At 58.4% G+C, this 11884-nt stretch overlaps 1 protein-coding gene across 2 annotated transcripts; it reads right to left on the reverse strand.

Annotated features, from left to right (window-relative positions):
- Nucleotides 1-41: 41 nt before the first annotated feature.
- Nucleotides 42-7326, reverse strand: PMM1 (phosphomannomutase 1). Of its 2 annotated transcripts, none has more exons than XM_084879079.1 (8): nt 7168-7326; nt 4311-4428; nt 3114-3190; nt 2910-3001; nt 2616-2715; nt 1645-1717; nt 866-981; nt 42-526 (listed from the first exon to the last, which is right to left on the reverse strand). In XM_084879079.1, exons 1-8 carry the CDS (start codon nt 7252-7254, stop codon nt 404-406), a joined length of 786 nt encoding a protein of 261 aa, XP_084735205.1. In that variant the 5' UTR covers nt 7255-7326; the 3' UTR covers nt 42-403. The 2 variants fall into 2 exon arrangements, with proteins under 2 accessions (XP_084735205.1, XP_084735204.1); XM_084879078.1 differs by having other exon boundaries at nt 1645-1720.
- Between the last annotated feature and the right edge of the window lie 4558 nt (nt 7327-11884).

Below are 11884 nucleotides of genomic sequence, written 5' to 3' on the forward strand. Positions count from 1 at the left end.
CCGCCTGGCGCCAGCACCCTCCGGACAGAGCGGACGCCGCGCCTCGTCGGAACTTTAATGTCTGTGATCAAGTTCTCCCAAGTGCATGTCCTCCCCACCCTCCGCCCCCCGCACCCCGCCCCCCGCACCCCGCGGGGCCCGGCAGGCAGGCGGCCGTCCCGCAGACACGCCGCCTCCGGCCTCCAGTGTGGACAAAACCCGCTCCGTTCAGAGGTACAAGCAGCAGTGGAGCCAGGGCCGTCGGGTGCAGGACGGAGCGGGCTGCGGGGGGCGGGGGGCGGTCCCCGCACAGGCCCGGCCTCCAGCAGGCGAGGCAGGCGGGCGTCCCGGCCAGCCGGGGAGGGGCCGGCACCCTCCGGCACCGGGGCGGGGCCCTGCGCCGGGGGCGGTCTCTGAGGTGGGGTCACGCCTCGTGGGCCGTCTCTGGGAAGAAGATCTCGCGGCATCGCTGCACCGTGTCCTGAGGGGACACCACGCTGTGGCCCACCGTCCGGGGGTCGGCGTAGATCTCAAAGTCGTTCCCGCCCTGCACACGGGAGGCAGACAGGCTGGCGCCTGGACACGGCGCCCTGGGGACCAGCCCCCACCCTGGCCTGGGGTCCCCTCCCCACAGCCACACAGGCTCCTCCAGAGCTGCCCCTCAAACACCCAGAAAGCCTCCTCCTTGGCCTGGACCGGGTCTGCCCTGAGCTGCGGTGTGACAGGGGGCGAGTGTCCAACCAGCTCCAGGCCTCAGCCTTGCAATCTGTGCAATGGGCTGGCACGCACCGGCCGTTCTCTGGGCATGTCCCAAGCGGCCTGTTCTCTCCCCCGTGTCCTGGCCTGGTCGGGTGACAGGGCGGGAGGGACGGGGCGGAGCACGCACCGGACTGGTCTCGTTCCCGAAGAAGTGGATGGTGTCGAAGCTCTCCGGGTCCAGGCTGTCCAGGCAGTAGCGCTTGTCCCAGCCCTCGGGGAACACGTCGAAGCTGATCATTCCACCTGCAGGGGCCGGGGGACAAAGCCAGCAGTAAGGCCCTCCGTCCGTCATCTCATTCCACAGCCCCGGAGCGGCTGCTGAGGCCCAGGCCTGACAGACAGGATCCGCACGGGAGTTTCGGTCCAGGTGGGAGCAGCAGGCACAGGCCGGCCCGCCTCAGAGCAGGCGGGCAGGGCAGAGGGGCGGGGTGAGCACTCTAGCCAGCGGGTCACGGGGGGAGACCTCTCTGAGGAGGTGACACAGCTGAGATGGAAGCCAGAGAGGTGACGGCTGGGGAGCAAGCACAGCCCAGGGCAGGTAGACACGTGCCGTGTCCCAGCGACAGAGAGGGCAGAGGGAGGGCACGCGGGGCCTGGGGCCGGGGTTTCGTTAGGAGTGGGGAGCAGCGGGAGGGTCTGAGCAGGGGTGTGGAGTGGAAGTGAGGGGGCCGTGGAGGCCAGCACACCCTGAGAGGGAAGCCTGGGACAAGGCTGTGGCAGAGGAGGTGTGAGCAGTGTCAGATCCCAGGAGCGCTCCGGACCTGGGCCAGGACTTGCTGCAGACGCCACGGGAAGGGCGGGGTGAGGACCAGGGCTAGGTGGGGAAGACGGGGGGCCAGAGCGTGCGGAGCCCTGCCCGTTCGGGCTGAGCCTGGCAGCCCTCCCGCCCCCATGGCCCGGACCTACCCCGGGAGAACCGCAGCCCTTTGCCGGCGAACTCCGTCTTCAGAGCTTCCACGAACTTCTCCCGGATCCTCTCCTTCTGCGCGGGGAGGGAAGCAGACCAGGCCCCGCTGGGCACACTCTGTGACCTCACCGAGCCTTCAGCTGGAGCACGGCCCCACCTGACCGGTGGGACCCGGGGCTCGGAGCGGGGTCCCAGCCTCGGTGGCAGAGCCAGGCCGGACCCGAGAGTCTGTGCGGAGCTCAGTGCCAGCTCCTGCCAGTGGGAGGTGGGGGGTCCCCTGAGGACAGCTGGGAGTGGAGGCTACAGGAGGGGGGCTGAGGGGAGAGGCAATCCGGGTCCCGGCATAGACGCAAGGCCTGCGGAGGCCTATGGACAGCAGCGGGGGGCGCTCAGGGGGTCAGCAGGAGGCCGGGCACCCCCATAGCACCAGCCTCGGTGCTGAGCACCTCCTGAGTGCAGGGGGCAAAGCTCAGCAGGAGCGGCCCATCCGAAGGCGGGCGGGACCGTGGTCTGTTCCCAGCACAGAGCAGAGAGAAGGCGGAGGAGGGGGGGCCGGCCAGGCAGACCCCGCAGGCTCAGGCACCTCGGGGGGAGGCGGGGCTGGTGCCCAGCTGGAAGGGGGCCATGGAAGGCTGAGGGCGGAGCGGACAGGGAGAGGGTGTGCTGTGCCAGGCTCCCCATGGCTCTGCCGGAGAACAGGTGGTGCAGGGGACACAGGTGAGCAGACCTGAGACCACCGTGGAGGCTGAGTGGACAGGAATGGCTGTTGGGCCCACGCTGTGAGCTTAGGAAGGAGGCGCTGGCCGAGTGGGTCCCCGGGCGGAAACCAGCAATGCTGGGAAGATGCGCCTGGAGGTGCCTACGGGGCACTGGTCCTATCAGAGCGCCCCCCCCTCCCTCCCACTGGTCCTGAGGGGACCCCCGCTGGCCTCAGAGGGCGAGGGACGGGGTCCCATCGCCCAGGCGGCACCTTGTCCAGCTCGGAGAACTCGATGCGCTCCTCCAGGCTGCAGCTGCGGCCGATGGGCGAGATGTTCAGCATGCCGTTCCGGAACTCGATGAAGGTTCCCCTGTGGCGATGGGTGGGAGGGGGGGCGGGCAGGAGTCAGAGGAGAGAACGGCCCTGAATTTAATCCAGCTCTCCCGGACCTCACAGGGACGAGAATCCACCCGCCAGAGTCAGGGCCGGAGCACCTGCAGGTCCCCTCGGAGAGACCCACCCTTCTCCTCAGGCCCAGGACGGAGGAGGGGCGGGCGGGCTCACCGCTTCTTGGGCAGTTTGAGCAGCGCCATGTAGCGGAGGCAGAAGTTGATCAGGTCCTGCAGCAGCTCCTCCCCGAGGTGGTTCTGGATGGTCTGGGCAGGGACAAGGGCTGTGAGGGCGGGCGGGGCCGCTCCCACCGCCCAGGACTGTCTCTCTGGGGAAGTGTCCGGGGCTAAGGCCCAGGGGTGGGGCGGGGGCGCTGACCTGCTTGGAGAGCAGCCGTCCATGCTTGTACTGCACCGTCCCGTTCTCGGCAAACACGTAATCAAACTTCTCAATGACTTCAGGGGCGTGGAGAGGCCGGGGAGAAAGAGGGAGCATGAGACCAGGCACCCGGAGCCCGGGACTGAGAAAGCTCACACTTCTTGGCTTGGCATTCGAAGACCTTTTGTTACACGCCGACCTGCTTTTCTCCATTTCTCACTTCCTGCAGCGTTGGTTTCTCCCAAACAAGCCAACAGGCCAGGCACCCCTCTAGGCTGTGCTCATGCAGGTCACTCAGCCTGGCACGCCCTTCCCCCCTTCCCCCTCCACTCCCCCAAGACCCGGCTCTCCCCTGGTAGCCTCCAGGACTGCCCAGCAGAGGGCGGCATCTCCGCGTGGTGCTCCCCAGTCCCCAGCCCGGGGCATTCCTTTGGTTTTCCCAGCTCCCATGACAGCGGTCAGGGCTGGTTGCCAGCGAGTTTAGTCTCCAGCTCTGGCGGCCCTGAGCAGGGAGGCGGGGGCAGAGTGGGGAGGCACCCGGAACCCAGCCAGAGGCTGCAGCAGGTCCGGGGGGAGGAGGCCGCCTGGACAGTGGGGGAGGGGGGTGGACATGGAGGGGTGGACACAGGGAGATACCGCTGGACTGGCTGATGGAGTGAACGAGTGGGTGGGGAGAAGGGAAACTCATGGATATTTCTGGTCTGAGGAGCTGGAGCAGCTGCCTGAGCTAAGATCAGGAACTCAGCTGAGAACCGGGGTTCTGGGTCCAAAAACCTCCCGGGAGACATCAGAACCCCCTCCTCTGTAAAATGGGAGAGTCACGTCCGCCCTGAGGCAGAGTGGTGAGGGTTAGATGAAAGGAAGTCAATACACGGTCATTTTCAACAAATGGTAGTCGTTACTGATTATGCCCATTTTAAAGACGAGGAAATGGAGACTCAGCAGGAAGAACTGAGACTATAAACCCCGTAAGGACAGGATTCTGCCTGCCTCGCTCCCTGCCGTGTCTCCAAAACAACAGAGCCAGGCTCCCGGGAGGTGCTCCCGGCACGGCTGCTGAGACAGCGAGGGAGGCGTCTGGCTTTCCCTCTCCTTCCTCTGCAGAAACCGGAGGGGGTCTGTGGGCCTCCCGAACTCCCCTCGCCCACACCAGCCCGCCTGTGGGCCTCTGGACCGGTTCTGGCCCGCTTGTCCTACCTTCATCCCCCTCTCCCAGCTGCTCGGCAATCTTGGAGTAGTCCGAGCCGCCCACCACGCCGATCTGCACCCGGCTTCGGAGCTTCTGCAGGAAGGCAGCCACCTCAGGGTCAATTTTCTGCAGGGGGCAGGGAAGCACAGATCCCGCGGTCAGCCCCCGCTCAGTGCTCAGGCTCCGGGGGCCCCTGTTCCACCTGGACCTGAGGCAGCTCAAGGCTTAGAGCACAGACCTGGAAGCAACCAGAGGCACTTGGGTTCAGACTCTGGCTCAGGTCCCTCCACCGCAAAACGACCCTGAGCAAATGGCTTTGCCTTTCTCTGTCCATAAAATGGGGGTCACGGGAGCGACACCTGGAGGGGGCCAAGCCATTAACTAGCCACCCATTAGGTGGAAAGGTTACCCCATCAAAGAAATGCAAACTAATGAGTTTTCATCCATGTTTTCAAACAGCCCGGTATTCAAAGCTGATAATATCAAGGGTGGAAGGGGATACAGAGGAAACACACACACACACACACACACACACACACATGCTCAAACACTTAGTGTGAACTTGTACAGCCATTTTGGAGGGTAACAAGGCAAGATCTATTAAAACTTAAAATGCACGGGCCCCATACCCAAATTTCCACTTTTCTTTCTCACGTGTATATGGAGGCCCATTGGTTTTATAATAGTGGAAAACTACAAGCAACATACATGCTCGCCAATCAGAGAATGGTACACGCCTGTTCTGAAATATACCGCGGTGACACAGAATAAGGCAGACCTGGTACTTCCTACATGAGAGTCCCAAGACATGCTTGTTGTCAAAAGCAAGTTGCAGCCAAGACCGGTTTGGCTCAGTGGATAGAGCGTCGGCCTGCGGACTGAGGGGTCCCGGGTTCAATTCCGGTCGGGGGCATGTACCTTGGTTGCGGGCTCATCCCCAGTGGGTGGTGTGCGGGAGGCAGCTGATTGATGTTTCTCTCATCGATGTTTCTAACTCTCTGTCCCTCTCTCTTCCTCTCTGTGAAAAATCAATAAAATATAAAAAAAAGAAAAAAAAGAGAGAGAAAAAAAAAAGCAAGCTGCAAGCCTGGCTGGGCAGCTCAGTGGGTTACCCATTGGTTAGAGCATCATCCTGATACACCACGGTTGCTGGCTGGATGCCCAGTCAGGGCACATACGAGAATCAATCAATGAATGCATAAACAAGTGGAACAACCAATCAATGTCTTTCTCCCCCTTCCTTTCTCTAAAAGCAATTTTAAAAAAACCATGTTGCAAGAAGGCACCACAGTATGATGTTATGATAATATTTTTTGAAAGCCTCATAAAACAATGTATTCTATTTCCTCTGGATAAACAGAGACCCGGATAAAGATCTGGGAGGAAGGAGCCACACAATAGCAACCAGGTTACTTTGGGGAGAGGGTTGTATCCTGACACAGTCAGAGGGGACTTCAGCCTTCTCTGCTGTCATTCTTTGCAAGAGAATGCATTTATGAATACTTGCATAATTAAAAATTAACTTTTAAATATATTTTATTGATTTTTGCACAGAGAGGAAGGGAGAGAGATAGAGAGTTAGAAACATCGATGAGAGAGAGTCATCGATCAGTCGCCTCTTGTACACCCCCTACTGGGGATATGCCGGCAACCAAGGTACAAGCCCTTGACCGGAATCGAACCCGGGACCTTTCAGTCCCCAAGCCGACACTCTATCCATTGAGCCAAACCGGTTTCGGCTAAAAATTAACTTTTAAAAAGCACTAAGGACAGGGTCTGACAACATAGGTGGACAGCACGAACACACAGTTCTTGTATAGGCTGTTGGGTCAGAGAGCAAAGAGGAAGAGGAAAGGGTGGGGGCTGTTCCCAGACCAGCCACTCTGCCCCCCGCCACCACCTTTCTCCCCCTCCCTGAGGACTGCCGGAGGGCAGGGAGGCCGGATTCCTCCCTGTGCCCCCAGGGCCAAGCCCGGGCCTTCCCCTGGGGAGAGAACTGGAGACTTCAGGACCCAAAAGGGGAAGGAAGCTAAGACCTGTGTTCCCATCAGCCTCTGCCCTGCAGCCCCGCCCACCGGCTCCCCGGCTAGAACCCTAAGTAGTTGGTCCTTGTGGCCCCAGCCTGGTGAGGAAGGGCCCGGAGACTCATCCAGGGTGGAATCCAAAGGGATCAAAACTGGAGCAGAGGCTAGAGAATAAATATGGTGAGATGCCTTTCAAAGAACGGCACCCCCACTTTCCCAGCGCCACAGAACCCCCAATGTGACCACGTCGGGCCTGGGAACTCTCACCGCCAGGTGGGCAGAGCCCATAGTCCACGGGAAAGTACAGTGAGCCTCCCCCTCCCCACCGCTGCGGTGGACAGTCAGGTGGGAGAGTGGCTTGAGAAACCAGATCCAGGCCCGGGCCTGCAAAGGTCGGGTGGGATGGTTCTGAAACCCCTTTGCTCCCACGAGATGGCCTTCCCATCGGAAACCCTGGGTGCAGACGCCAGTTTACGGCTACCGGTGCGTGCGTCCTAGGGCTGAAACCGGGAGCGCGCGGCTGGGGAGCCGGGGGCGTCCGAGATCCAAGCCCCGGCGTGTGGAAGCCTGGCGGAGGGGGAGGGAGAGGAGCCAGGCCCCTGCTGCAGCCTCCTCCCTCCAGAACCCACCCCGCTCGGGTGATCGCGGGCAGAAGGGGTTGTGACAGGAGGACCCGCGTGTCCATCACTGCCACCGGGCGGTCCCCCGAGCCAGGGGCCGGGACCTCTGCCGCGCACACTCGGCCTCAGAGGCCGGGGTCACGCCGCCGCAGGCCCCGCACTCGGCTTCCGGGGGTCCGCGGGACATTCCCCACCGCAGCTCCCGAGCGTCGGGCCCCTACCTGGCGAGCGGGCGTGAGGGTCCCGTCCACGTCAAACAGGCAGAGGACGCGCTCCCTCCTGCGGGCGCCCTCAGCGGCCACAGCCATGGCTGCAGCTCCGCGCCCGCGCGCTCCCGGGATGTGGCTGCCGGAGCCGCGTCTAGAAGGGGCTCTTCCATAGGGCGGGGCCTGGGAGGGGCAGGCGGGGCGGGGCCAGCCCGGGGCGGGGCCTGAGGGGGGACAGACCCAATGGAGGGCGTGGCCTGGGAGGGGCGGGCTCCGGGGGCGGGGCTGAGGGGAGCAGACCCAATGGAGGGCGGGGCCTGGGAGGGGCGGGCGCCGGGGGCGGGGCTGAGAGGAGCAGATCCGGGAGGGGCGGGGCCTGGGAGGGCAGACCTTGGAGAGCCGGGCGCTAAGGCAGGACTGGTGAGTCTGTGCCGAGAGGCGTGGTCTCGGCGGGGAGGGGCGGGCCTGAGCGGATTGTAAGGATGATTCTGATTGCACCAGGCAGAGAAGGGGCGGGGAATAGGGCGGAGCAAGCCCAGCTGGGAAGGCCGTTCCAACCCGTACGGAGGCGGGGCCTGGGGCCTGCTGCTTTGAGAGCCCGGAAGAGAGGGGCTGGGCCAAGGTTGGACGGTGGCGGGATGATTCTGATTGCATCAGGTGGTGGAGGGGTGGACAGGGGCGGGGCCTCGAACCCGCAGTGCAGGGCCAGGCGGGGCGAGGGCTGGACCGTCCCGACTTTCCTCGTCTGTCTTCAATCATTCCATAACTCGCCCCTCCCAGCTAATGCCTTTGCCCTAAAAATCTTGAGCTTGAAGAAATCTCATGCCCTTTGCTCTGGCTATAGACTTTGCCAGCTGGCTTTCTTTCCCTTCCCTTACTCCTCCTGCTGTCCTTCTGTCCACCTCCTAAGATTCAGCTCACATTCCACCTCCTTCAAAAAAGCCTTCCCGGATCCTTATTCATAACTATTTGATCATCACATTGACTCTGGAGTCGGTTCTGGGTTGTCTTCCCAGGTCCACCATTATGTGACTTTGGACAAGTCATTTCACTTCTCTGAAACTTTGTGTCTCCATTGGCAGAATGGGAAGAATACTACCTACTTTGTAGGGTTGCTTTGCACATGAAAAAAAAATAGGAGAGCCCACAAAGTAGCAGGCACACAGCAGACCCATCCCAAAGGAAAACATATAGATGTGTTTGATACTCTTACTGATTAAAAGGCCATCACCTGTCAGAAGACTTAAATTGTGCAGACCCTTTGAGCCAGCAATTCTACTTTTAGAAAATAAGAAGAAAAAAATAAATTGGGGGTTGGATAAATTAACCATGGTCAATCTATAAGATTGTTGGCGGTGGCAAAAAGCACCAGGTGTTACACCAGTGGGGTCAGACCGGACCAAGGTGCAGCAACCTCTGTACTTGAGTTCTTGCTAGGAAAGAATTCAAGTCAAGATTCAAACTATAAGAACATTTATGCCCTGGCCGGTGTGGCTCGGTTGGTTGAGCATTGTCCCATGCATTGAGAGGTTTCAAATTCGATTCACGGGTTTCAGGCTCGATCCCTGCCTATTAAGGGGTGTTAATGTAAATAAAACATTGAAACCTGTAAAGAATTTTTGTGAGTTTATTTGAGCCAAACTGTCGGCGTAAGCTGGGAAGCAAAGCCTCAACGAATTGAGATAACGCTCCGGAGAATGGCAATCAAAGGAGGGACATATGTGGGTTAATTGATGATAGATTAAGGAGGTGGGATAAAGCAAAGGGAGGGGGGAAGAAACCACTGGGATTGGATAAAAAGTAAAATGATGGACACGTAACATACTTAGGTGGGCCCAGGAACAATGAACATGATAATGAAGGGATTTGTGGTCTCAGTCCTGGCGCCCAGCACGTTTGGTTGTGCCCCAGGGGCTCCAGAAAAAGGGAATTTACAAGTTACCCAGATATTTCAAAGATATGTTATCATAGATGCAAAAAAACCCAGATTGGTTCAGTTAAGTTAAAAGTTGACCTTGTAAGTGAAGATACTGGCCAGGACTTAACTGCCCACCATCACTGCTTTTAGTTCAAGGTTAATTTCAGACCATCTTTGTGGTTCCTTTATTTTTTATTTTTTTTATTATTTTTAAAAATATATATTTTATTGAGTTTTTACAGAGAGGAGGAGAGAGGGATAGAGAGCTAGAAACGTCGATGAGAGAGAAACATCGACCAGCTGCCTCTTGCACACCCCCTACCGGGGATGTGCCCGCAACCAACGTACATGCCCTTGACCGGAATCGAACCCGGGACCCCTCAGTCCGCAGGCCGACGCTCTACCGCTGAGCCAAACCGGTTTTGGCTGTGGTTCCTTTAGGTCTGAGTTTGCAAGACCGCCATGCAGGCCTCCCCTGAGCTGTCAGGTCAGTATGTGGCCCCTAGCATCCACAGGAGAGTGCAGGAGGCAGCCTGTTGTTTCTCTCTCATTGATTGTTTCTATCTCTCTCTTCCTCTCTTTAAAATCAATTTAAAAATATTATTTAAAAATAACCAACCAATGAATGCAAAAATAAGTAGAACAACAAACCTATGTTTCTCTCTCTAAAAATAAAAAATGATTTTTTTAAAAAGGATTCCGCCCGACCAGCGTGGCTCAGCGGTTGAGCGTTGACCTATGAGCCCGGGTGTCATGGTTAGATTCTCCGCTCAGGACATATTCCTGGGTTATGGGCTCAATCCCCAGGGTGGGGCGCGCAGAAGCCAGCTGATCAATGATTCTCTCATCATTGATGTTTCTGTCTCTCCCTCTCCCTTCCTCTCTGAAATCAATAAAAATATTTTTTTTAAAATATATTTTATTGATTTTGTACAGAGAGGAAGGGAGAGAGATAGAGAGTTAGAAACATCAATGAGAGAGAGTCATTCATTGATCAGCTGCCTCCTGCACACCCCTACTGGGGATATGCCCGCAACCAAGGTACATGCCCTTGACCGGAATCGAACCCGGGACCTTTCAGTCCCCAAGCCGATGCTCTATCCATTGAGCCAAACCGGTTTCGGCCTATTTTTTAAAATAAAGGAATTCCTAGGGAATTCGTTAAGTGCAGATGCCTGGGCTCCATGCCTGGTGCTGGAATCCAGAAACTGTAGAATGGGGCCCAAAGGGCAGGACAACTGTTTGCCTCCTATGGATTAGCTCCACCTTTTTTTTTTTTTTCCTTTTTTTAAAAAAAATATATTTTATTGATTTTACACAGAGAAGAATTAAGAGGAATAGAGAGTTAGAAACATTGATGAGAGAGAAACATCGACCAGCCGCCTCCTGCACACCCCCCACTGGGGATGTGCCCGCAACCAACGTACATGCCCTTGACCAGAATCGAACCCGGGACCCTTCAGTCCGCAGGCCGACACTCTATCCACTGAGCCAAACCGGTTTCGGCAGCTCCACCTTTTCAAAGACAAAGATAAGCTCCCAACAATATCACACCTACACCTTAGACCTGTAGTGAACCAGTTTCCTGACAAATACCTTTCACAACCTCTCCCTGAATTCTCACCACTCATTTCAGTGATGAGGATTCCGAATTCAGAGAGGGGGAGACTCAGACCCAGGAAGACCAGAAGGGGTGGCCCTTATGGCCACCAGCATGTCCCTTTAAGAGGGAGGCTTTTCCCTGGCAACCGGTGTTCAGATGGGGCCCTGCGGCGGCCCCAGGGAAAGGAGGAGCAGGGCTGGGAACCGGGGCTGGGAGGCCTGGCCAGAGGGTGCTTGCAGAGCACCAAGGAAGCCGGGCCTGAAGGCAGGGCGCCTGAGACCCCACCCTGGCAGGATCCTGCTCACGAAGGCAGCCTAGGCTCTTCTGGGCCAGACAGCTGGCTGAGGCCTGCAGGTTAGTGACTCCATGTTTGCTTTGGGCAGTATAGCTCATCCGTTGGGCATTTCATTTCTTTTGCCGGAATCCTCTGCGTTGGCTGCGCCGACACTCGATGTTCAGACGTAGGTACGGACACCGGAGAGCTGAAGGTGCTTTCCCGGGGCACACAGAGCAGGCGGGACTCGTTCAGCTCCGTTCCCCCAAAGCCTAGGCTTTTCCCGCGCCCCGTGGTGGAAGGCCAAGGGTCAGCCTGTTGCAGACTGAATACGGGGTGCTGACCCTCTGTTCCCTCTCTGGAGTGTGAGCTTCTGCGGAAGGGCAGTCCCAGCCCAGGGGCAGCCCAGGTGTAGGGGTGTACCGTCAGGCTGAGTTCCTGGAACTGCCTCTCTCCAGGTGACCTTGGGCAGGCCCCTCCCACTCTCTGGTCTGTTCCTTATATATAAACTAAGGAGGGGGGGGGGCTCCCTCTCAGCCTGGCCTGCTCCCTCTCACAGACCAAGAGCCCTCAGGGGATGTCCTACTAACTGCTTAGGCCCTCTCCTCATGGGGAGTGGGCCTAAGCTTCAGTCTGGCCTCCCTCCGCGGGGCGGGAGGTGACTAGGCTGATCAGGGGAAGGCACCACCCACCACCTCGCTGCTGCCACTGCTGGCTGGCCAGGCTCACGGCTGCCTGAGCCCATGGCTGCCCGAGCCCCAGGCCTTGCAGCTGCTGTGGCTCTGGCTGGATGGACATCCAGATGGAGTACAGAAGACATCAGCTCTAATCGGCATATTACCCTTTTATTAGAATAGATGGGACCACCACCGCAGCCTCGCTGGGTGCAGGGGAGGAGATGTGCTTAAAGAGTAGGTTAGAGCTGTTGCTGGTTTTA

This window comes from Pipistrellus hanaki, assembly GCF_964339955.1.
Source record: "Pipistrellus hanaki genome assembly, chromosome: 3".
Taxonomy (NCBI): Eukaryota; Metazoa; Chordata; class Mammalia; order Chiroptera; family Vespertilionidae; genus Pipistrellus; species Pipistrellus hanaki.